Source organism: Varroa jacobsoni, unplaced genomic scaffold, assembly GCF_002532875.2.
Source record: "Varroa jacobsoni isolate VJ856 unplaced genomic scaffold, vjacob_1.0 scaffold_762, whole genome shotgun sequence".
NCBI classification, from domain to species: Eukaryota; Metazoa; Arthropoda; class Arachnida; order Mesostigmata; family Varroidae; genus Varroa; species Varroa jacobsoni.
In genome coordinates, this window is record NW_019213664.1 from 31541 (window position 1) to 54407 (window position 22867).

Here is a 22867-nt window from a genome sequence, read left to right on the forward strand (position 1 = left end):
GTAGTGGTAGTGGTATCGTTGATTGCCGTCGTTGTCGCGATGATGATCGTTTGGTCCAATGAATCCCCTCTTGTTGTTGTTATTGTTGTTGTTGTTGTTGCTGCTGCTGCTGCTACTGCTGCTGTTGCTGCTGTTGTTGTTGCTGTTGTGGTTGTTGTTGCTGTTGTAGTAGTAGAAGTAGAAGTAGTAGTAGTAGAAGTAGAAGTAGTAGTAGTAGTAGAAGTAGTAGTAGTAGTAGTAGTAGTAGAAGTAGAAGTAGAAGTAGAAGTAGTAGTAGTGGTAGTACTAATAAGTAGTAGTAGTAGTAGTACTAGTAAGCAGTAGTAGTAGTAGTACTAGTAAGCAGTAGTAGTAGTAGTACTAGTAAGTAGTAGTGGTAGTAGAAGTAGTAGTGGTAGTAGAAGTAGAAGTAGCAGAAGTAGAAGTAGTAGTAGTAGTAGAAGTAGTAGTAGTAGTAGTAGTAGAAGTAGAAGTAGAAGTAGAAGTAGTAGTAGTGGTAGTACTAACAAGTAGTAGTAGTAGTACTAGTAAGCAGTAGTAGTAGTAGTAGTAGTACTAGTAAGTAGTAGTGGTAGTAGAAGTAGTACTAGTAAGTAATAGAAGTAGTACTAGTAAGTAGTAATAGTAGTACTAGTAAGTAGTAGTAGTAGTAGTAGTAGTAGAAGTAGTAATAGTAGTACTAGTAAGTAGTAGTAGTAGTAGTAGTAGTAGTAGTAGTAGTAGTAGTAGTAGTAGTAGTAGTAGTAGTAGTAGTAGAAGTAGTAGTAGTAGTAGCAGTAGAAGTAGTAGTAGTAGTAGCAGTAGAAGTAGTACTAGTAAGTAGTAGTAGAAGTAGTACTAGTAAGTAGTAGTAGTAGTAGTAGAAGTAGTAGTAGTAGTAGAAGTAGTAGAAGTACTAGTAAGTAGTAGTAGTAGTACTAGTAAGTAGTAGTAGTAGTACTAGTAAGTAGTAGTAGTAGTAGTAGTAATAGAAGTAGTAGTACTAGTAAGTAATAGTAGTAGTACTAGTGAGTAGTAGCAGTAGTAGTAGTAGTAGTAGTTGTTGTTGTTGTTGTTATTGTTATTGCTGTTGTTGTTGGAATTGTCACTGCGTCTGCCACTGCAGCTTGAACGTCTCTCTTTTGCTTTCTTTCTTTCTTTCCGTCGCTTTCTTTAGTCAGCTCAGTACCGTGAGCGCGACTGTTCGTTTATACGTGCTTATGTACTATTAACAATTCCGTACAACATCAACCGCGACAAACGACCGATTCGATTCGGCGCAATGCTGCAGATGCTACTGGTGATGCTGCATATGCCGTTGTAGCCACAGCTCGTCTCTGATCTCGCTTGAGTTCTGCTCTGTGTACATATGTACGATTAGTGTTCATATTACCAATAGCAATAGTAGCAGTAAAGTCGGCAATCAACCAATACAAGGGATGGTGATGGCTGACGCCAACCGTCACCGTCGCCGTCACTGCTGCTTTCGCGACGGCCGCCTCTGGCAACTACAGCGAAAATGCCCGCCCACCAGTGTGACTGCAACCGTCGTCATAGGCAAGAAGTGAACAAGCTGAGGAGACCCAAGTCAAAAGCAGTAATTTGGTACGATCTAACCACAGCACCAGCAGCAGATTGATCGGTTGGTCATTGTCGTTTGCGTCATCCTGCTGTTCGGTCAGTAGCCGATTATACAATGTGCGCGTGTTTTTTGCAGCAACGATTGGTCTTGTCGCGCATGTTGTTTGTAGTACGTGCATCGCTGTTTGAGTTCGGGCTGCGGTGGGCGACGTGTTTAACTTTTAGCTTTGTTGATTACTCGGCCCATTTAAAGACACGTACCACGTATACGTACATCAACATAGATATTTCTTATGTGTACAAATAGCCGAGTATAATCGCAGATACGACGAGTATACATACACAACCGTACCCAGAGTGGACATACGTGGTACGATGGAAGGGTTAAGAGATCTCGAGAGATAAACACACAAACTACAAGTGGCAGTGAATAGATAGGCTGACGCAAACGTAGTGTTTTGTATAATGCAGGCAACGAAGTATGTCGTGCTGACGACAGAGGAAATAGCTACGAGCATTCGAGACTTGTTAAAATATTTCGTCTATGACATTGGAGAATGTATAGACACGTTTATCGCGGGACGTATAGTATTTATTTTATAAATAATTCGAAAGTCGATGTAGAATTATGGCTAGATTGTATTCAAATGGGTATGTTGTATCATAGCGTTACGCAGTTCTGCGATAAGATGTAGAGAAACGAAAATGTCGTACCGATTGGAATATTTGCTCTGCATACTGAACCCTGATAAAACGTCAGTATAACACTCGTACGTAGAGTTACAAACAATGACGTCCATTCAAGTATTTTATAATCTCATATCATATGCAATATAGTCGTGATAAAACAATAATCTCCATTAGTTAGCGAAATTACCTAGGCAGGACATCACTTCTATTCTACCACAAGTAAGCTAAAAAAGGCGGTGGGCCAACATTGTGGGGCAAGTTAAACTTGGCTAAGGCTTCCTAATTTGCTGATTCTGACCCTATTCATGCAATCGTAAATCCGAAGAAGATGCGATGAAGTCCAACACGTTCCGTCAGGTGCGTACAAACCTGGGCTAGGGATGATCAGTTCAACATCCGTCCGTTTTGCTCCTGACAGCAAGAATCCATAGACATATGCGTGCGGAAAGAACATAAGATCCGAATCAATTAAAATTATGTTCAGTAAAAAGTTGAAACAGTCGTGCAAACACAAATTACGATACCTTATGATTCTGATCATGTTGATATCCTTGAACAGACCAATGGTTATTTTGTAAAGTTAGCTTAAGTTTTTTTTTTGTCGAAAGAATCTAGATGTACACTTAGAGACGTCGCGTTACGATTCGCGAAATGAAGCGGATATAGTAACAATGGAAACGTAAATTAAACTGCTTGTCTAACTTTCTCTTGCTTTCGACAAAAGCAAGAAGAACTACGCTGTTTTAAGAGAAAAAAAAAACTGTAAGTTTCAATAATCGATGACTACACTCTAGCAAAGAAACGAGGAACGTTCAAAATGCAAAAGGGATCTTCGTATGAGGCATCATCGTACTTTAACCAGTCGCTCTATCTGACATTCACGGTAGGGTACTCGATAATCATCGATTTTGTTGTTGTCAACGACTCCTCTAATGCGAGTTCCACAGATGATGCAGGTAGTCGAGCAACTCGACCACTATAGTCTAATATACGAACGGATTAACTAGTGCATCTGTTTGCTTTGTTACGATTATCTCTCTACGTGTAAAATGTTTCAAACACAAAGTAAACAGCAACCGAGTGCAACATTTGCACGAGTGACAAGATCGGCCCAGCAAATTTACATAACGACAGGCCCATAAAATATCCAATACGCTATAAAAACCCGTCTTCAAGGGGTCGTAAATAAATCAAGCGGCCGGTAATGTAAAAGAAACACAAAAGCCATTTGAATACATTTCTAGATAGATATATCTGTATTATATCTATATTATATGATCACATGGAATATACGAATAATCGTACGCTTGATTTGTGCGCTGACAGAAAACATAGATCTCATCATTGGAGGAAGCGTAGCAATTTGGTCGAAACTTCGAAGAGACGTGGGATACTTGCAATTAGTTAAATAACGCATGTGATGAATTTTCGGAGCGATTTAGATCATCTGAAGTAATTTTCGCGTGTGAAAATAGTTCCTCAATGTTGTTCTAGTGAAGTGCTTATAGACGCAGAAGAATATATTTTCTATTGTACAAAACTGAAGGTTACTGTAAAAGGCTGATGCTTAACGTTGAACATTAAGCAGTATATGATAGCCCGTTTGGAACGCTATCGATGGATCTTCAGAAAGATACAGTTGTTGCTGGACTAGTTCTCAAAAGAGGCTTTTAACAGATCTTCTTATTTACCGATTGAAACATCAGACGTATACGTAACAGTAATAACAGCCTACCAAATAACTATCGGAGTTACTCAGAGCGTTTTCTTTGTAACCACTGTGTTATATTATGTGTGCATGATATTTGTCGACTCATTACTACGAGATCCGAGTCGAAACTGCTTCCTCTACTGAGCATTAAGTACCCCGAATTGAGAATACTTTTAGCTACTTATGACGTTCAAAAGATCTATAAGCGGATCCATGAATTGTTGTCGATGTGCGAAGTAGCAACCTCGTTTCCAGGACGCATTCCGAGGAAACTGGGTAAGAGAATTGAGGTGAGGCGCACCTGAAGGTTACTGGGAAGCATTCACAACGTAACCACATATCTAAGCCAATGCATAAAGCTGCACAGTAGTTTCACATGAATAGCCAATTCAGACTATACGATGAAGTGTATACGTTGCGCTACCTTATGCACGTTATGCTGATATGCGTGCCGTACGTTCATGCCTATGGTATATGGACAAGGATTATCGTTGCCAGCATGTGTGTGTGGGTGTGTGTGTGTGTGTGTGTGTGGCTGTGTATGTTGCCCAGAGAGAGTCAAAGACATACGAGCAAACAATAAGATTAACTTTTAGCTATCAGAAAAGCATGGCTCTTTGACACAGTTCTTTATTAAATATCACTTAGTTTCCCTAAAGGAAATCTAGTGCTATTCTTATAATTCGGTTCTCCTGCCTGGTCATGATTCGTCATCGGGCGGCTCTTTCTAGCGGGAATGGCAACATTCGAAATTAGTCAACTGTTATTATTTAACTAGTTTTTTTTTTCATAGCTGAAGAACGTTCCTGTATTTGCGTGCTGTTGCCAATGCTGAAAGATGCGTTAATCCGATGACGATCTGGATTCACCTTGTTAGATCATACCACTCTTGCGCACTTCACTGGCAACAATACTGTTGAGACGTCCGGATACTTCAGCGACGGGACGGTGCAGCTTACTAAGTTCTATCACTGCTGATCTCCTGCATTGGACCGCAACGCCGTATCGATCATGGGCCATCAGCCATATAAAGTGCTTCATAAAACATTTTTGATGCCTTCGTAGGCGGGCCACTTTCGACCATCTTCTACAATCAATGCCTGCGGCCTTTTTGGCGGTCCGGGCAGTAGGGGTCCTTCAGCTCGCTCTTCACTTTCAATGTGTTTTGCGAGTTAATTATCTCAAATCTCGTAGAACCCGATAGTATTCGCATCTTTTAAATTGATATTAAATTGTTCCTCTTAATTAAATCTTCAAATTGTCATATAAGATTTATTATGGAAGATTATTCCGCAAGCATTTTTGAGGAGGATCAGGAACCATTATCATAGTTATTAGAGGCGGTTATTTTATTCTATTATGGGCAATTCTCGTACCTGTCATTGAGATATTCTAAAAGAAGCAATATAAATTTGAAGAATTTCAAGGCTTGTTTTATATTTGTTACGTTTATCTAAGAGCTCCTTGTTCAGTAAAGCCTTTAGGTGAAATCGTCTGTATATGATTTATAATGATTCTACTGGCACGGTGAAATCGCAGATCGTCTTGGATATTGCCGTATGCCTTCTCTGTGTGCAAACAATAAATGGTCAACGATGACGATTATAAACTTAGAAATTGTAAATGAAATAAGATCGTATATGTAACCGCGGATCGGGTCGATAAGAAAGCTTTGAAGCCAAAAAAGCTAGACATACCACCTATCTATTATTATACAGAATATTGTATTCCAGCGCGTTACTTTACCAGCTTTATTTTTCGACGTATACGTATACGTAACGATACAATTGCCAGAAACTAAAAATAATACTTAACAATAACTTATCGTCTCGAATATACGATCTCATGTTAGTTTTATTAATTTCATGATATGACTGTATTATCGTAAGTTATGTCATGGGCCGATACATCCAATTCATAAACGAGACATAAGTTAGCTCTCTTTAATTATACTTAAAAGAATAATAATAGCATATTTTACACGACAGCCGTTGCCAACGTGCTCTTCCTAAATTACGGCTGATCGATCTCGTGACTCGTTGGTGATACTTCGGCTACGATGACAACCGCGTCCATATCGATGATGCCCGATTAGATATATTTGTTGATCTTTTCGCTGCTTCATCTTTTGTTGATCATGCATTTTGCCCTTATCGAAGTACAATAGTAGAAATTAACGTGTTCCAACAAAAAAATTGATGATTGGTCTCCTCGATGTCCGAGTTTTGGCTTCTATAGACGTTTAGCAGTTTGAGCAATTACGCCCCAAAGGAGAGATACCAGAAGGTGTTGAGGCATCATTACCGCAGTTACCATTAACTTGACGTTCATTTGACACCCACTACTAACTGCATCATTTTCCATCATAATCTTTTGTCTGAATGGTTGGGATTACTGACATGCCTGAAAAAACAAGCCTTCAGCCAAGCCTTTGAACTCTGAATCATGTAAGCGGCTGAATACTGCTAGCCAACGCACCTTTTGGCATATCATTAACTCCTGGAGCCTTAAAGAGGTTGGAGTGTGTCAAATTCCTCTTAGGAGCCTGCTATCGTAAAAGAAGCGTACTATTTAAGGCCACAGGGTCGAGGTTAACATCGTAAAACAAATAGTGGACGCGATCATATGCGTAGGATATAGTACATCCAGGTCTGCCAAGCGTCTTAGACTTGGGTTTTATAGACGACCGAACTGGATAGAACAACTGACACCCATTAAATCTAAATCATAGTATAAATTAAACCAGATTATTGGGAATTTAGTAGCAGATGCGACTGAAGTCGCACGGTCGTGCCATCGTCGATCCCTATTCCTCTATTTATGGAGAAGTAGTTTGGGATACAAGACGTTTATCTTTTAGCGGAAGGCATTTTTATTTATGTTATAGGATGACATTGTGCAATACTAGTTTTGCGGCAATTATACATAATACACTTTCTTTCGTTTCATACAACTTGTATGGAACTATCTCTGGAATAGGCCGGAATCACCTTACTTTCTCACTGTTTGGTCGGAGTGCTACCGCCTGACCTTTTTGCAGCCATCAATGATCTTATATCTATAACACTATTTGCTGATAACATTAAGTAAGCGTCTGTCTTAGACTGTCTGTGCCACTGGCACACATTATTAAGACTTAAACTTCTGGCAGCCTCGAAGTTCACCTTAGACCTCTTACGTAAAACGAACGTATTCATGTGTTACAATTGCTTTTCGTTCACTATAATTTATTGTTGTTTGTATGTACAATTGGTATCTTCAGATGTTTTCCATATAGCGTAATAGAAGTCTCGAAAGCAAGACGACTTCACGCACACGTATTGTAATAACAGGAACATGTATTCGAATGAAATTATTGGCAAGGATGTTAGTTAATCTAAAATTACCCATGGTTTTCTTCCCGAGGAAAATGAGCATATGTTTATGAAGAATCACCATTCGTTTATATGTTAAGATCTATAGAAAAGTAAGTTCGACAATAAATACTTTTTCACAGTATCTACTAATGCTTGTAATGTAGTTTAACTTTACAAAAGGAACTTGAGAAATCGCTAGAACGTATACGTTTAAACTGAACGCTCGATGAACTGTGACGTAGTCGAGCAAGGATATTCCCTAACAGGGGTCGGACGATCGAATAAGAAATCTCCTGGTAAGATAGGACCGTTCTAAATGAGTCGAGTCGGTATTCGTCCGTACATGAACGGCGGCGGCCAATCCTCTCGTGTACTGCAAAATACGCGCAAACAAGCTGCGTTCTTGTTACTGTCGTCGAACGATGCTTTCAACGCAGCTGGAGTCAATGCCGACTCAATCATAACTGTTAGTAAATTCCACCTCCTACAGATACGCGTTGTGTGGCGTAGCTCGTACAATAAACAAGACCCGGCATCGGTGCGAGAATGGACGTTCGCATGAATGGAGAAAAGAAACACGCCATAGTAACATGAGTGTATTTCAATGAATCGATGGATTGGTTAGACTACTATTGCTGAATCATTTACAGACGGAATGGCGCAAGTGAGCGATGAACGGCACTTCGCTTTGAAATTTACGATGGACACGATCATCTGGAAGAAGACAGATACCACGATGACGACGACAACAACAACAACCGCTCGTCGTATAACGTCGGTAACAATCGCTGCAGATTCTTCAGTGAAGAAGAACATTTCGTTGACAGGTAACCGAAACATGCGTTCGTCCAAGCGTTTCTGCGTAGAATTTAACCGTCGACGATTAAAGGGGTAATGTCAAAACAGCGGCACGAAAATACCGTATGCAATGGGAACAGGTGCTGAGGGTAAGATTAACAGAAACAACGGTAGCAGCAAAGATGGTCGCAATTTCATACAATGTATGTAGATATGTAGCGCAGGGATCGATGCCAGCATCAGCAGTTTCTTTAGCGTTCCATTACAATTGACGTTCTCTCTGTTAGAAGTAATACATTTTCCCAATAGCGCATAAAGTAAATGGATTGGTATCAGTCTCGAGAAGGCCAATCCTGGTCAGTTTTTTCGAACTTTTATTACAGACAATATTGAGTGGTCTATCCACGCTATGGTCTACACGCATCCTTAAAATGGACGTTTCATTTAAAGAAAATATGGACATCGCGTGACCTGGGATAAGACTGTGTGAATTACAAGATATGATCGCTCACGAAATCCAGAACGACAAATGTATAACAGTCTTACAATCTACCGCTCACTGTACCTGTGCAGAAATGCTAATGATAGATCTTCTTGGAATGAATAGGCCAACAAACACCGATCTCATACTTAGCTAGTTTCCAAGCTTACTGCGGTCACGGGGCGAAGAAAAAAAATTTATCTTGAAATCTTCATATTTGCAGACAAGCACAAGCCAGCTGCACGTGTAGAATTATGTTATCGCTAATTTATGTGCAAGACACCTATTTATAGGCCAGCTTACCAGTGTCTCGACTAGCTTTTAATGTACGTTTGTTGACTTCTCGCCAATCAGCTATCTAAAAGCTGGAAAGGAAACGACGACGGCGACGCAAAAGGACAACCATTCAAAGTTCGTACTGACGCGTCACCGTGAGCTGCGAACGCGAACGTGCTCTTCTTAGTCTGACGTTGTCTTCTCATTACAAAAATGTTCCATGTATAATTCCTGTGAATATTTGCGTTAGCAATTCCTGGTACTGCACCCATAGACTTTATAAATACATTGTTATGTAAAACAAATCCTCTACTAGACTCTTATTTTTGTGGTAATGTTTGTCGGTCACTAAGACAACGAGGTGCCGATTGTCGGCGTACGCTAAATCACTCGTTTGGGCATATTTAATATCAAGGTGAAATTATGATCTTCTCTATGTTATCCAACGGCGCATCAAAGAGTCCGAGCAGTCGAATGGGCCTACTTTCTGTCGGCTGGCTAAGGGAAAACGTTGCGCCTCTCTCTGCGTCAATGTTGAAAAAAATCCGTTTCTGAAATTGACGCAGCCATCATGTACCTGAACAACCACCGATGGTGACGAGTGCTATCAGTTCAGACGAAAGTATTACATAAATAGCCAATGCTCACACCTTAATTACGATTATAGGTTTCGTCCGAAACGGAAGAAGGACCTAACGTATTAGCATCAAGGTAGAAATATAACTGGATACGCGGTTGATACTATCGTAATATCCACTCTGAGTTGCTCATCGAGAAGCCTGTTCTAAAGAATAATATGAAAAGCAATATCTATGATTCGGAATCTTCTAGGCCTGGCGCTTCAATGCATTACATATAAGCGCTACGAAGGTTCACTCCTTCGATAAGCTACGCAGGCCAATTTGAACAAATTACGAGATTCATCAGCTTGAAACCTATCTCAAAAAAGTATTACCCCATTGTCGCGGTTAGAATACATGATTAGTACTCTTCGTTCCATATGCTTGTACTATGTATGTGTGCAAAATACCTCTGTGCGGAGCACGCAAGGTAGCTTTGGAGTATAAATGTCAACCGCACTAATCTCTTCTTTTGTTAAAGGTAGGAAACACGTGAAAGGTAGGAAACGTACCCTTTGCAAAATCTAGTAATATTATTAGAGTGATTACGTTACGGCAAGCAAGCTGAAGTTGGGGTTGCACCTTCACTCCTCAATATTTTCTATCGTTCAGGTGACTAGACAACCTATTTTCGGCCGAATTCCTCGAGGTAAAAAGAGTCAATCATTCCCTTTACGACGAAAAAAATGCAACTCGCCGAAAAAATGTGCTGCCGAATCTAATATCGGTATTTTTAATAGACTTCGTATGGCTGCGGAGGGGCTCCGATGTAACACCTCAAGCTAATTAATGAGGATCAGCGGTAGGTACAAAAGCATTCGCTCACCTCAAAACGTACGATGAGCAGAGAGATACCGAGGGGCGGTAGCAACAGTAAGAAGGTGTCCGAAGCCGGACCTTCTGCAACGAGTTAATGAGAGTAAACTTATTTGAACGCAGCCATGTCTACCTATCGAAGAAATGAGGTAAATGCGAGATATTACTGGAGAAAGGCAATGTCGGCTACTTCTATATATCCCATTTAGTACGCCATTATGCTTATCAGTTCAAATCGGTATGTGCTTCTGCGCAAGGTAGACATATATTGACCAGCAGTGTTTGTAAATTTGGTCCAGGTCTGAGACAGTAAAGCCGTTTATGAGCCCTTTTGACCCACCCTTTGAGAGGGCTGGAGCCTCCGCGTTTGATTTTGTCTATTAGGTCCCTGCCAGATCCCGCCTAGATCTTCACTTGTATGATTATTGCTATAATACAAATAAATAACGAGTGCATTTTTAATGCGTTGTTAAACCGACAGATATGATCTCCGTTTTGTTGTATACTTAATAGCCTGGGAAGCCGACTTAGTTGCTAGTGATACTTCCAACTGCTAGATTTCAGCCATCGCAGGATGGCTAGAATCTATGATTATTAGGCATTCCTTTGGTAATGATGTCCCCACGAAATTTGAATAGCAACCAGCGATGTACCAATGGCAGATACTACGCGGTCGAGCGGTTTCCATGAAGGGCTGCCATAGATCGTTTTCAGAATGTAGTTCTGGCGAGTAATTCAAGCCCTAATAGGTTAAATCTTGTAAAATTCTAATGAGCACAATAAGGCTAATGTGTTATCGTACCCGTGCTGTTCGCAGTGGTGGAAGGCGGGCCACTTCCTGATACACATCCGAGGCCGTACCTTGGGTATACGAAAATATACCGAAGGATTGCTTCTCATCCGGCCATATTCGATGTGTTAAGGGCTCTTTCTATATATTTGTTCAGGAGCTAACCTTTGGCTAGCTTAAATTGGAAGGCTGTTGTTGGCAAACGTTCGATGGCGCGCCTGTCAAGAACAGCAGCAGGTGCCGACTTTTCTGTCGGACTGTATTATTGTGGGACATAGAATTAAATAGCAACAAAATGATGGTAAAATTCTTAAAGATAGATACTTGTACATAAGAACTTTCTAGCTAACATAAATAAAATGATATAAAGTCGCTTACTCAGATTTATGTCTGGTTATATACAATCAATGAAGCCTGCTTTGTGTTGTCATTTGTGTAAAACACATACTGAGAAAAATCGCCGTAGATACGAGTTGTCATAGAAAAAAGAACCCTTTAAAAAGTGCCTTGCGAAGATGTGTTTATTATACGCGTATGCATGGTCACAAATCGAATGGTATAATAACTATTGAAGGAAAAGTTACAGCTCGATCTAGTGCCTGGCCACAAAAACATGTAACTTTTACCAGCAACTGCTATAGTAGAATATAATCGAGTATGGATATCTATCTGTGCAATAGACATGATGAAACAGAATACCACTTAAGCAAGGGACAAATCTAAGGCTAGTCATGGAAAAAAAAAAATATTTAAAAAAGCCATGTACAAATTAAACTACGGAAAAGTCGTAAAAGGTTTTTGACGTTTGCTTAGCCTCTAGAAAACTCAACAACGATAAGTGATCGGGCCTATTTTCCCGAAATGATTTAGCAGCGTTAAGAATCTTGGCCTGGTCTTTATTTGAAAAAATAGAACATGCAATGTACTTCGTGTGCATATAAGCTATCAGGTGCACGTATCAGGTTCTCAATATAAAACGATGTCACGATCACGCGGTCTGCTCAATATTCAGAGCGGGTCGTTTGTTTGTGTGATTGTTTTGTGAATTAATTAGCCATTATCTTTGTGGGAAAACTGCGGTGTCGAGCCAGCTCCTCGATTTACCCTCAACAAAAAAAATGTCAATCTTACCGTTACCTTCTGGACAAAGATTGTTGTTCTATGCTCAAAATACTAAACAAAGCTCCTTCATAGACTCTCTATGTATGGTAATTAGAGCAAGCGAATCTTATAAATGTCGCAACCTCTATATATATGCATATAACAAATGACCTCATTTACCTCATTTTTGTAGTTGATAAGGCTGAATAACTGGGTTGGATTAATAGTTATTGGTAGGTACAGGTAAATCCTTTTATAGCTTAATCGCGATTTAACTATGCTACGCTTGCGGTCCAGGCGTTGCGGCCGCCAGTGAAATATGTGATGCATACTCAGAATTATATTTTTATATAATCGATAACCTATACTGAATATAATTGTTAAAAAGCCTAAACGATTCAGTCCTAAACTAACCCTTTGTTTGCTTTCTTAGGACAGTTAAGTAGGATGTACCCTGCGGCGGTCAGCGCAACAACCGAACTTATCGTACGGTAGTCAAACGTATTCCAGATTCGAAATCTGTGTTGTTATTTTTCGACTGCTATACCTTGAGGTACAAATTGGAAGCGAAGTATCGTTTCGGTAGCATTTAGTATTTGTTTTTATTATATGATATTTCGTTGACGTCTTCGACAATACCTATGAATCGACATAGATTTTAGCCATCGCTAGTAGCATCCACAGGCCACAATTTGCAAACTCCAGGACGTAAATTGCTACAAAAGTTTATCATAATCTAACTTATGTGCTGCAACAGCAAACCCTACAGAAATTTTCCAATACTCATCGATCGGATGTCCTATGTACACATAAACCAATATTAAATACATGAATAAGTAGAGTAAATGGTGTTTTCTATGGTGTTCCCATGACTTGCGAGAATTGTCGCCATCTGCCCCGGCCAAGTCGTAGCCATGTACTTATTTTTAATCCTTCGTTTGCTCTGTTACTGCATGGGGCTTCATCGAAGTACACGAGGGGAAAAGGACGATTTTACGCGCATACGTGCAAGCTGCGCCTGCGAGTTGCTGACCGTTGGCGACAAGTTCGATATACTTATAAAGGCTTTTCTCTCACTGTAGCATCGTGACTCTGAATCTAGAGTAGTGGCTATCTTGTCTATCGGTGCCAAGAAATCCACTCGAGAGAACGTAGTGTCTGTCGGCTGCGTATCTTTAAGCGGCCTTCCGTCTTCCGCTGCCACCCAATCGCTTTTTCATTTTTGGTGTCGCTTTCTTTTTCTAAATGATTTGTTACAACGATAACAACAAAACACGACGCGCAACATATGGCGTTCGACAGTTAGTTGTCCATGCAATGCTATTAATTATATTGGTGCGGTAGGTCACGTACACTCACATACGGATGATCTGGGTGTAGCAAGTTCGCCTGTGGGCGCTGCGTTTGTTACAGCTGCATTTACCGTCTGCCGAGCGCCTAAGCCCAAAATTACGAAGTGGGCAAGAGCAAGTAATTAGGACGACCCAATCAGAACAACAAAAGCATCCGCTTATTTACTTCAATGTGACGCTAGTGAAATTAACCACGAAGTATGAATGCAGATTTTCCCTAAAGCACTAACCAGTATCAAATATATACACTGTGCACCTGGGTCTGGGCACGTTGGAGTATTATAGTTCTTACGCACACTATTTTCAAGTAATACTAGTACATAGATGCTATATCATATGGCTAAATGAAGAAAGTTATTTAGAAGTAAGGGTAGAGCTAACGGGAACTGTTTATAGATAAAGCAATATTTCAGTAATCATTTACATAGTCAATTTATTAAATACGGGGCGGCTAAGAAATCTGATTATTCGCATACGTAGAAATAAGATGGTTTACTAACAGACTTTTCCAAGACATAGCAATTTGTCTAGCCCTCCATCCTAATCTATCTTAATTCCTTTTCATTCAAGATATAAAGAAAGTGAATAAGTTCTAGGGTGTATGCCGATGCGTTCGATATGATAAACTTGCGGTAGCGTGATAACTCGTTGAACTTATAATCTCGGAATAAATAAGTGAATGTGTGCGCCTGTGTACACGTGTTAACAACAGAACAGAACCTGACTGGCCTTCAAATAAGGCATGGATTAATTCATTTTACGGGTACGGTAGTCAAGCTTGTCCTTTGTGACGAATAGGACTTGGTCGTTTCAACAGCTGCCTTAGATCAATAAAAAAAAAGATTTGATTTCAAATGACCGCAATATAAACCGTATGATAGGGGCATGGAGCCGCTTTCGATTCAGGATGTGATAGCCGTTCATTTACTTTGCAAAATCTGTATCGTATTGTAATGTTTCGTGAGACAAAACGACACACAGCTTGAGACGACATAGAGCCGACACCATTTAACAAAACTGATAGAAAAGAGAACGAATTATACGCTCCAGAGCACTAACTCGATGGTAGGGCGTAATTGTTTTTTTATGGTTCTATTCAAGCCAAATCTGTGGTATCCGTCATAAGTTACTCCAATGTTACTCTAATATAATAGAAAAGTAAGCAGCATAACAGCACGATATACTAGGAAGGAGACTAGCGCAAGGCATACGCGCGCCGTTCAACCAAGGATACTCGACGTCGCTGCTTCGTTAGAGGAAAAATGGGTGCAGTTAGCTCCCTGTTCGCGCCACAAAGACGCCTTTAAATGACCCTCTATCCTATCATGTTGATCCGTTGCAAACGGCCATTGCGCATACGAAAAAAACTAGCCACTGAACGCGAGCGCTAATCCAGACGTTAGACATAATATAGAAAGTCTTGGAGGCCATTTTAAATCATAAAATGATCGGCAACAACACATGTGATCCACTTAAACTCTCGCTAGGCACATACTGGGTGCACAGCCAAAGCACCTAACTCAGTTGCCGTAAGGTCAAGCTGATGCATATCTTACGACAGGCGCATACAGACATATATATGAATATGCGTTTATGTTATAGTGGAACTAGTCTTATTCGCCGTTAAAACACAAAGGCCTTTCGGCTTCGTGGACTTCTATCTATGAGAGCAAAAAATTTTGTTCCATTGTCAACAGATCAACCTGGAGAGATCGCTATATCCTACATGTATAATTTGCTCAAACTAGTACCGCCAATAATGTTTCTCTTACGCGGATACTAGAGCTATACCAATGTAAGTTTAAGCGATGTTTCAGTAGATACAATGGAGCAAAGCTTGCTTTTTTTAGGTCAGATTGTATAGTAAAATTGCCAAATCTAGATGTATAATGTGTGATATAAATTCCATGCTTGTCCGTAAGATGCTTAAATATTTTAATGTTTCTAGTTTCATGTCTATACTGTACAGATGTCCGCTGCACGTTAGATTGTCGAAAAAGTATTGACCATTTTTCTACGGTAATAGGTAATACCGGTAACAGGAGTCGCGCACCGTTAACGCACTTGAAAGCCGAGATTGGGCAGAAATTTCTGCAAAAAAAAAGTTCGCTTTATTTATTTAGTTACTGTTTTACTGTCGGTGAAGGCACAAACGCTGTTCGAGCCCATAAAATGCTTATAGCCACAGTATGTGCCATCAATAAAAATGGCATAAATATAGTTTCGACGTGAGAGATGCTTCTCGTAGCGGTCGACGAGTCAATCACGAAAACAATCGATGAAATGATTGCGAAAGGATCGATAAGTGAGAAGCCATGATGTCGCAACGGGATTAAACATCTACCGCCTGACAGTTTTAAGCTCTTTGAACGAAACTGGCTACAAGAAAGATTCGATGTTTGTGTGTCACATGAACTGACATCAAAGCTTGCTTTATTACATACCCATCTACGAGGTGGGTACGGATGATGACAAGTGGGCCATATATGACCAAAGCGTGCAGGTAAAAAGTATGCTACACGGTCTGAAGCAAAGTCTGAACGATACTATATGTTCGCTGGAACTGAAGAGAGCTGTGCATTATGAAATCTCGCCATCTGGCAAAATGGTTGACTTGAACCTCCAGCACTACAACAGGCCACTGGAAGAAAATCAGCCAGAAATATTGATCAGAGAAAGCATCGTCTTCCAACATGGCAATGTCAGATTGATACATATTCAGCACAAATTGCCCGGATGTTGACCATCAAAATATTGTCTGTTCTGATCTCTGAATAACCAGTTTAATGTTGTAAAGTCACTCGTCATTGATCAAAATGGCGCATACTTAATTCTTTTAAGATAAAAAGTATAAAAGTTTGTCGTTGTTCCAAAAAAAAAGTCATGACCTTTTCGACGAAAATGCTGTTGCTGGATCCAGATTAAATTATTCAGTGTATTACAAATGTACCGGTTATCAATCCGGCAAGATGTACGTCTTGAGCGGTTTCATCATTGCCGCAGACATCGATCGTATTGCCTCTGTCAAACTTCAAGCGACCGTGCGTATGCCTTAACCTAATAAATCCGGAATCGTTGATTTCATACGACCCATTACAAAAAACCTACTACGAGTCTATCGTGGCATGTGTCAAACTCCGCATGAGCAGATTAAGTCAAGCAGAGGACGGCCCGATTATTTAGAAGTTTGCCAGTATTATGCTCGGCCTTGAACCGTCTAGGATTCTAGCAATATCCGGGCTATATTTGAAAAAAGGTGCCGTTTCGCGTTATTATTCGTATAAGAGCTGTTAGGTTTTTATCGGTACGAAACAATCTCTGGACCGTTACCGAGTACGGAAATTTTACGCGACCGTTTGTTCTCAACATATTCCTCTTATAAATAGGCTAGGGGCATTCACGTATACTGCAGCAATCTTAAATAACTTATTTTTTAATAGACTACCAACAAACACTATTAGTTTATTCTATTTATAATACAAAAATTATCGGTATTCAAAGGTTACATTAGTGTCAAATTTTGCGTCTTTATTTTATTCATAGCATTTGAGAAGCTCAAAAAAATCGATATTAATCTCCTGATTTGTATCTGAACAAAAAGATGCTTAACGTGAAGTTAAACGTTATCTGGATCCTCTTTTTTTCCTCTCTCTGTAAAACGGACGCCCAATTCTACCCATACTACAAGTTACTTTGTCAAAGTTTAGCGAGTAACTGTTATCAAGCAAGAAACTTCATTCCATTCACTGCTCCTCGAAGTCCGAAGCGAATAGGAGGCAAACGTCCTGTGACACGTGCGACGTTTGAAGGGACCGTGGAAATAGTATCGGCTCCCAAGAAGTAATTGTTAGAAACTTGATCCATGCGTAAGATATAAACACCGATGTATCGTAATGGCCTATAATGACGAGGCTGCTGTTGTTTTCGCAATAATTCCGATCACTGCGTGTGAGAGTATATACGTCGGCCAGTCTCGGAAGGAGCACTAACAGTGGTGAAAATAAGTGGGCGCTCTCGTCTGACATATTGCACATTCATCCGCTACCAATACAACGCACAGTATCATGCTCGTACTCGTACATACGCTGACGCCATTGCTATTGGTCAGATTACAACTACGACAAGTGTTCTTCGTTCTTCCTAACCATCCCCCTCTTCCCCGCTCTCCCCCTGCTCTGACTCGATCATTCGGCGCTGCCCCCATGAACGGACGGTGTCGTTCTTGTTGGTGGTCGCTCGGACATCCGCGTATTTAGATACATCCACTGTGTCGCTGTACTTAGAAGTAGCAGTAGTCATACATTATCTGTCCGCTGTCGCCAATCGTAGTTATCACTATGAGGACAGTAACAATAGCGGCAGAAGTTCGCCAAATAGTCGTAGACCCGTTCCGGACATCTACTGCTCGGCGGAAAGACAGCCCCTAACACCACGCGGCCGGCCACTGTGCGATTGTTTGTGCGGCCGTAGTTGAAACAGACACCGGGGCCCCTACCGCTGCCCCACCGTCTCGGAGCTGTGGGCCGTCGGCCGGGCATCCCGCCCTAACACAGTAGTACTTGCACTCGAATATAAGACACACCAATACGATATCATTCACAATAACTGCCGAACAAATTTCTGAGCGAAGTATTTGTCCACGGGTTGTCCATTGTCGAGCCCTTGCGGCAATGCGTGCGACGAGGATACTGACAATGGTCTTAATGACGATAACGCTGATTCATCTGATGTTTGTGCTGGCGCTGTGTAGTGCTTGTGTTTTTGTGTATGCGAAGAACTTGATTACGCTTCACTGTGTCTAATTATACTTGGCTCTTAAATGTATTTACCGCTTATCGAATTATGCACGAAAGGTAAGATCGGGTGAAGCTAGTCATCCGCACGCTCCATTACGATGACTACTCAAACCGCTCCCACGCCATTTGCATTGCTATCGTTCGGCCTACAGACAGTCGCACCGTGAGAGACACTGCTCGACTCGAGTTACTACCCTGCCTGTATACTTGGTACAGCAACAGAACGCTAGTAAGCTTCTAAAGGCAATTATGATTGAATTGTTTAACAGACAAAATGAAACAGGCTCATTTATTCAGTTAGCATTGATAAGAGCCTACGGAATTGTGCATCTAGCAAACAAACAACAATTGGTGTAGACTACTGAATACTCTATACGTTCCAAAAATGCCTCTGCCGCTAGCGTCCCAATAACTAAACGAGACAGGGCAAAAAAGCAGACGAAACGACCAAAGGCAAAGTCAATTTAGCCGTAATAATTGTCCGCTTAAATTTTGATTATAGAAATTGGCTCGACGAAATAGGATCGATCGATCGATGCCCTCATCAAGATCGTCGTCCATGGTTCTGGCACGTTGCTAACAACTCAGTGTGGCCGAATAGACTCAATTATCGATAGTACGGATATGAACGCCCGCGAATAGAAAAAAATAGGCCATAATAAAACAGTCCTTGGACTTAAACGTTACCCATTGCATTAAAGGATTCGCTTTCCAATCCACTCGCTATATGCTTCGTACTCTCGTACGATACACACTAATATACATACGCGTAGACACAGATAGATCCGCATACAATAGCTTCGGCTAGAAAGAGTACGCGTCTGAAGGCAAGTACGCTAGAGTCAATAATAACGATGAGGGAAACGTCAGCAATGATCATCCATAATGATTTTTAGTTGTGGCACACCTACGAGGCCTAATCAAGCCCAAAATTATACGCGCGTTCGTGTTTATCTTGTAAATAAATAATATCATCTGCCTTATAAAACCGCCTTGGATCGTATTACTACGTGCATAATTGAAAAGAAATCCTATCGGCGTTAATCAGTATTTGTCTAAAACGAACTTTTTAAAGTAGAAGACCAAAAAAACGCCGAAGAAGTCGGTCGGGACTATTTCCTACAGATAATAACAAAGCGCTAGATCTAAATATCCTCACTGGATTATTGAAATGCACGAACAAACTGCCATAAGTTAAAAATTGCATGCTTATTATCTTTAAATTGGACGTGACAAATCGGATTACATTCGACAGCTAACTTTTAACTTTGATAACTTGAGATGTCGACAGGTCACACTAATAGTTACGTATAGATCGATTGCATCTAGATTAAGTGATCAGTAATGCTTTCTCGAGCTTCACTTTACAACGATGAATTTGTCACGATTCAAAATAGAGAAAACATCACAGAGGTTTCATACGCCCTGATGTAAACTCTGTGCTATTTTTTTATTTCAAATTATTTATTATTAATTAAGCTTAATGTTGTTCTTGTTTTGTTTGGCTATGTCATCTGCTTTTCAGAGAAAACAGCGTAGTCGATGCGTGTACGTTGCCGAACGTTTTGGCGTGTGCTCCTTTTTCTTGTGCGTTCCGCTGCCTCTCTCACTACTTCTGGCAGGGGTTTTTCAGGCACAGGGAGCTGTCGGCTTGAATTCAGACCAGAAAGCGGCATCGAAGCTACTTCGGCCGCGGCCCGAAGAAAGATACCATTTTCCCCAAGCGCTTGATATACCCACGCCCCATAGAATGCCCGAAGTAGACGTAGAGACCCTATTAAATATACTCGGAGATGACTTTCAGCCAAAGTATATGAGCATCACAAATCCCAACGATGATGAATTGAAGTAAGTCTATGTTGGTATCTTGCTATTGCGTTGAATTAATTCATTGTCGCGTTATGCCGATGCATGACTTGAACCTTCGTGCAATTTATGCACACGAAGTCTATAAATTATACCTGAATATACCTATAGATAAATGATGTGCTAGTTCAACAGTAGCGTTATAGTGGACAGCAGGTGTTCATTGAATCTTTTTGACTTTTTATTCGCAGATTAAGCAACAGCACCAAAAGACACCGACAGCATAAACAGCGTAAAAACAGCGCCTCAAGTCGGGAGTCCTTGAAGGCGCTATTGAGTGGAAGGCTTTCAGAGGTTCCGCGTGGTCAACCGGAGTTTCGACGTACACTGCGAAGATTTCTACGAAAACATACGGAGTGCCGAATCGCTCGTTATTGGCACGATCTGGGCGATCGATACTTCCCTCGTTACGTTCGTGAAGGCACCTGTCAACAAACGCACGTCAGCTGCTCGATACCTCCTGGTAGGTTATAGAGCCTGAATAATTGTGGCTCTAATCCCTTTGAAAGCGCTTATTTGAGGTATGTAAAGATTGTCAAAATAATCTTCAGCTGTTCACTGTGACGTGAATTGTCGAGATTATTTAATCTTGTAAAAAGAAGTCCCTGAATTAATCGCTCCCTCAGCTAGCTAGCTAGCTAGCTAGATGCTAAGCAGGCTGTTTTATATATTAAACAAGTATGTTTAAACCTAAAGTCAAAATATTTTTAAGCTATGAAAGCATTTATTGTACAGTATTTGCGGTTCTTCTGAAAATATATTGTCAATGTTTGTTTATAATATGCGAAAATACGATTGTGTTCATCTATAGGGATGTTATGCCGGCCTCACAAACAAAAAGAGATTAAGCTTCTTTGGTGGCATTGCACGACGGGCGGATATTCGACACGAACTCAGGTCAACCAGCCTCACTACAATCTCGAAAGGCAAAAGTGCCGATGGATCAAGATGATTTACCCTGTGCTAAGTGAATGTACGTGCAGATGTAAGGCCGAAGACGAGTCGTGACGCACGTTCAGCGAATTCAAGCGCCAAAACGCAGCCCGCCGAGGATCAACAAGCGGTCATCTAGGAGACGGAGTAGTTGTCTGTTTACACTGTGTCCTCCTCCTGGCTCACCTTACGAGCTCAAAAGTGAGCCTACACCGAAAAATGAGAATATAGAACGAACAATCGTAAAAACAGGCTACCGAAAATTACAATTATGGCATCGTCGATTTCAGATTTGGAGGATTCATCAAAAGTAGATCTGCTGAAAGAAAGATTTCAGCAAGCATTTCCGATTGAAAGCTAGTAAAAAACGAGTCCCACCACTCGCATTTCAACAAGAGTGGTGGGACAGTGTGGGCCTTGGCAAACTGGTCTAAAGAAAATCGTCAGTATGCGATTACCTACAATATGATTGAAGTATATACGACTGGCATAAATTTTTCTGCATTGTCCAGTTTGGAAAATAAGCAAAATAGTATCGAAGATACGTCAGCCCTTCGTTGCACATATGAAGTACATCTGTACAAACGACTCAAGTCTATGCCCAAATGAAGCAAGAATCCTTTTTTATTGAATCGTTTTATGCGTAGGTTCTTGTTATTGATGCTGTCTGACGGTAAATGCGCTGTTCAAACGAGAGAATTACCTCAAAAAGGTGATAGAAGGACTATCACAAAATAACTTTAGTTATCGAATAGAAAAAGTAGTAATAGTAATTATGGTAGTAGTCTATTAAACAATTGAACAACACATTTCCTTATATTCATGGATAAAAACACACGCATATGTATGTATATATGCCTTGTGTGTATATATATAATGTTCGTGTGATGGGCGAATAGGTGCTTCACGATAGCCTACAGTGTCATCTATATGTTAGGCCCTTTCCTCCCTATCATGTTTGGAGTGACCCATACAATATTTATATACAAATGATACTGCAGATTGTGGGTATAGTTAGCGGACAAATTTTTAGCGCCATACTTATTGCTTCTTCGACATCACAAGACAACATCTAGAATGTCCTTAATAGGCCGAAGCCTATATCCGTCTGCTGTTTGGTTCTGGACCCCTCGTGAGTACTTACTCTGGGCTCGAGAACTGCTCCTTTGTCTGTTTAGTGTTTTAATACAGTTTCAATTGAAATCCTATAATTTGCCATTTGTAAGTGCTTGGGAACCGCTCGGAGTCTGTGTCTCTAAGGTTTAAAAGCAGACCATTGCCACTGGACGAATACTACGATGGCTTGGCGTGACAAACCTGACGTTTATCACTTCCGATGTTCTGTGACTATTTCTGCTGGAGAACTGGTGTATGGACATGCACAAATATATGGGAAGTCTCCTTCGCGTGCTGCGGTATAGATTCTACGATTGTGCTAGTGTTTCACAGATCTCGAGACAACATATCCCTGCCATCACCCGCATATCAATAAACGTTGATACTGTCTTAATACAAATTATGTTACGCTTATAAATGTTTCGGGTTTTGAGGCCTGGCATCATCGTTAGGTATAATATACATCCAACAGTTGGCTTCCTACCATGAAATGAATTGTCTACCTCTGGCTTTTAAATATACGCCTCATATGCGTCCCTATTGTTCAGAACTATAGAATAACTGTCTCATAGATTTCGAGATAACTATGCAATATATTCCTATAT

General features: G+C 40.6%; 1 protein-coding gene and 1 long non-coding RNA gene across 4 annotated transcripts in view; both read left to right on the forward strand.

The window, feature by feature from the left end:
* LOC111263398 (uncharacterized) overlaps positions 1 to 13008 on the forward strand; it is a 19584-nt gene extending 6576 nt beyond the window's left edge. For both annotated transcript variants that reach the window (XR_015312292.1, XR_015312293.1), the window contains exons 2-3: positions 7968 to 8144; positions 12633 to 13008. This is a non-coding gene — a long non-coding RNA (uncharacterized LOC111263398). The remainder of the gene's footprint in view (positions 1 to 7967; positions 8145 to 12632) is intronic.
* The window catches only part of LOC111263397 (noggin), a 38905-nt gene extending 16713 nt beyond the window's left edge, over positions 1 to 22192 (forward strand). For both annotated transcript variants that reach the window (XM_022838429.2, XM_022838428.2), the window contains exons 2-4: positions 19873 to 20195; positions 20405 to 20676; positions 21025 to 22192. In XM_022838429.2, coding sequence (XP_022694164.1) covers positions 19873 to 20195; positions 20405 to 20676; positions 21025 to 21221 — 792 coding nt within the window. In that variant the 3' untranslated portion in view covers positions 21222 to 22192. The remainder of the gene's footprint in view (positions 1 to 19872; positions 20196 to 20404; positions 20677 to 21024) is intronic.
* The last annotated feature ends 675 nt before the right edge of the window (positions 22193 to 22867 follow it).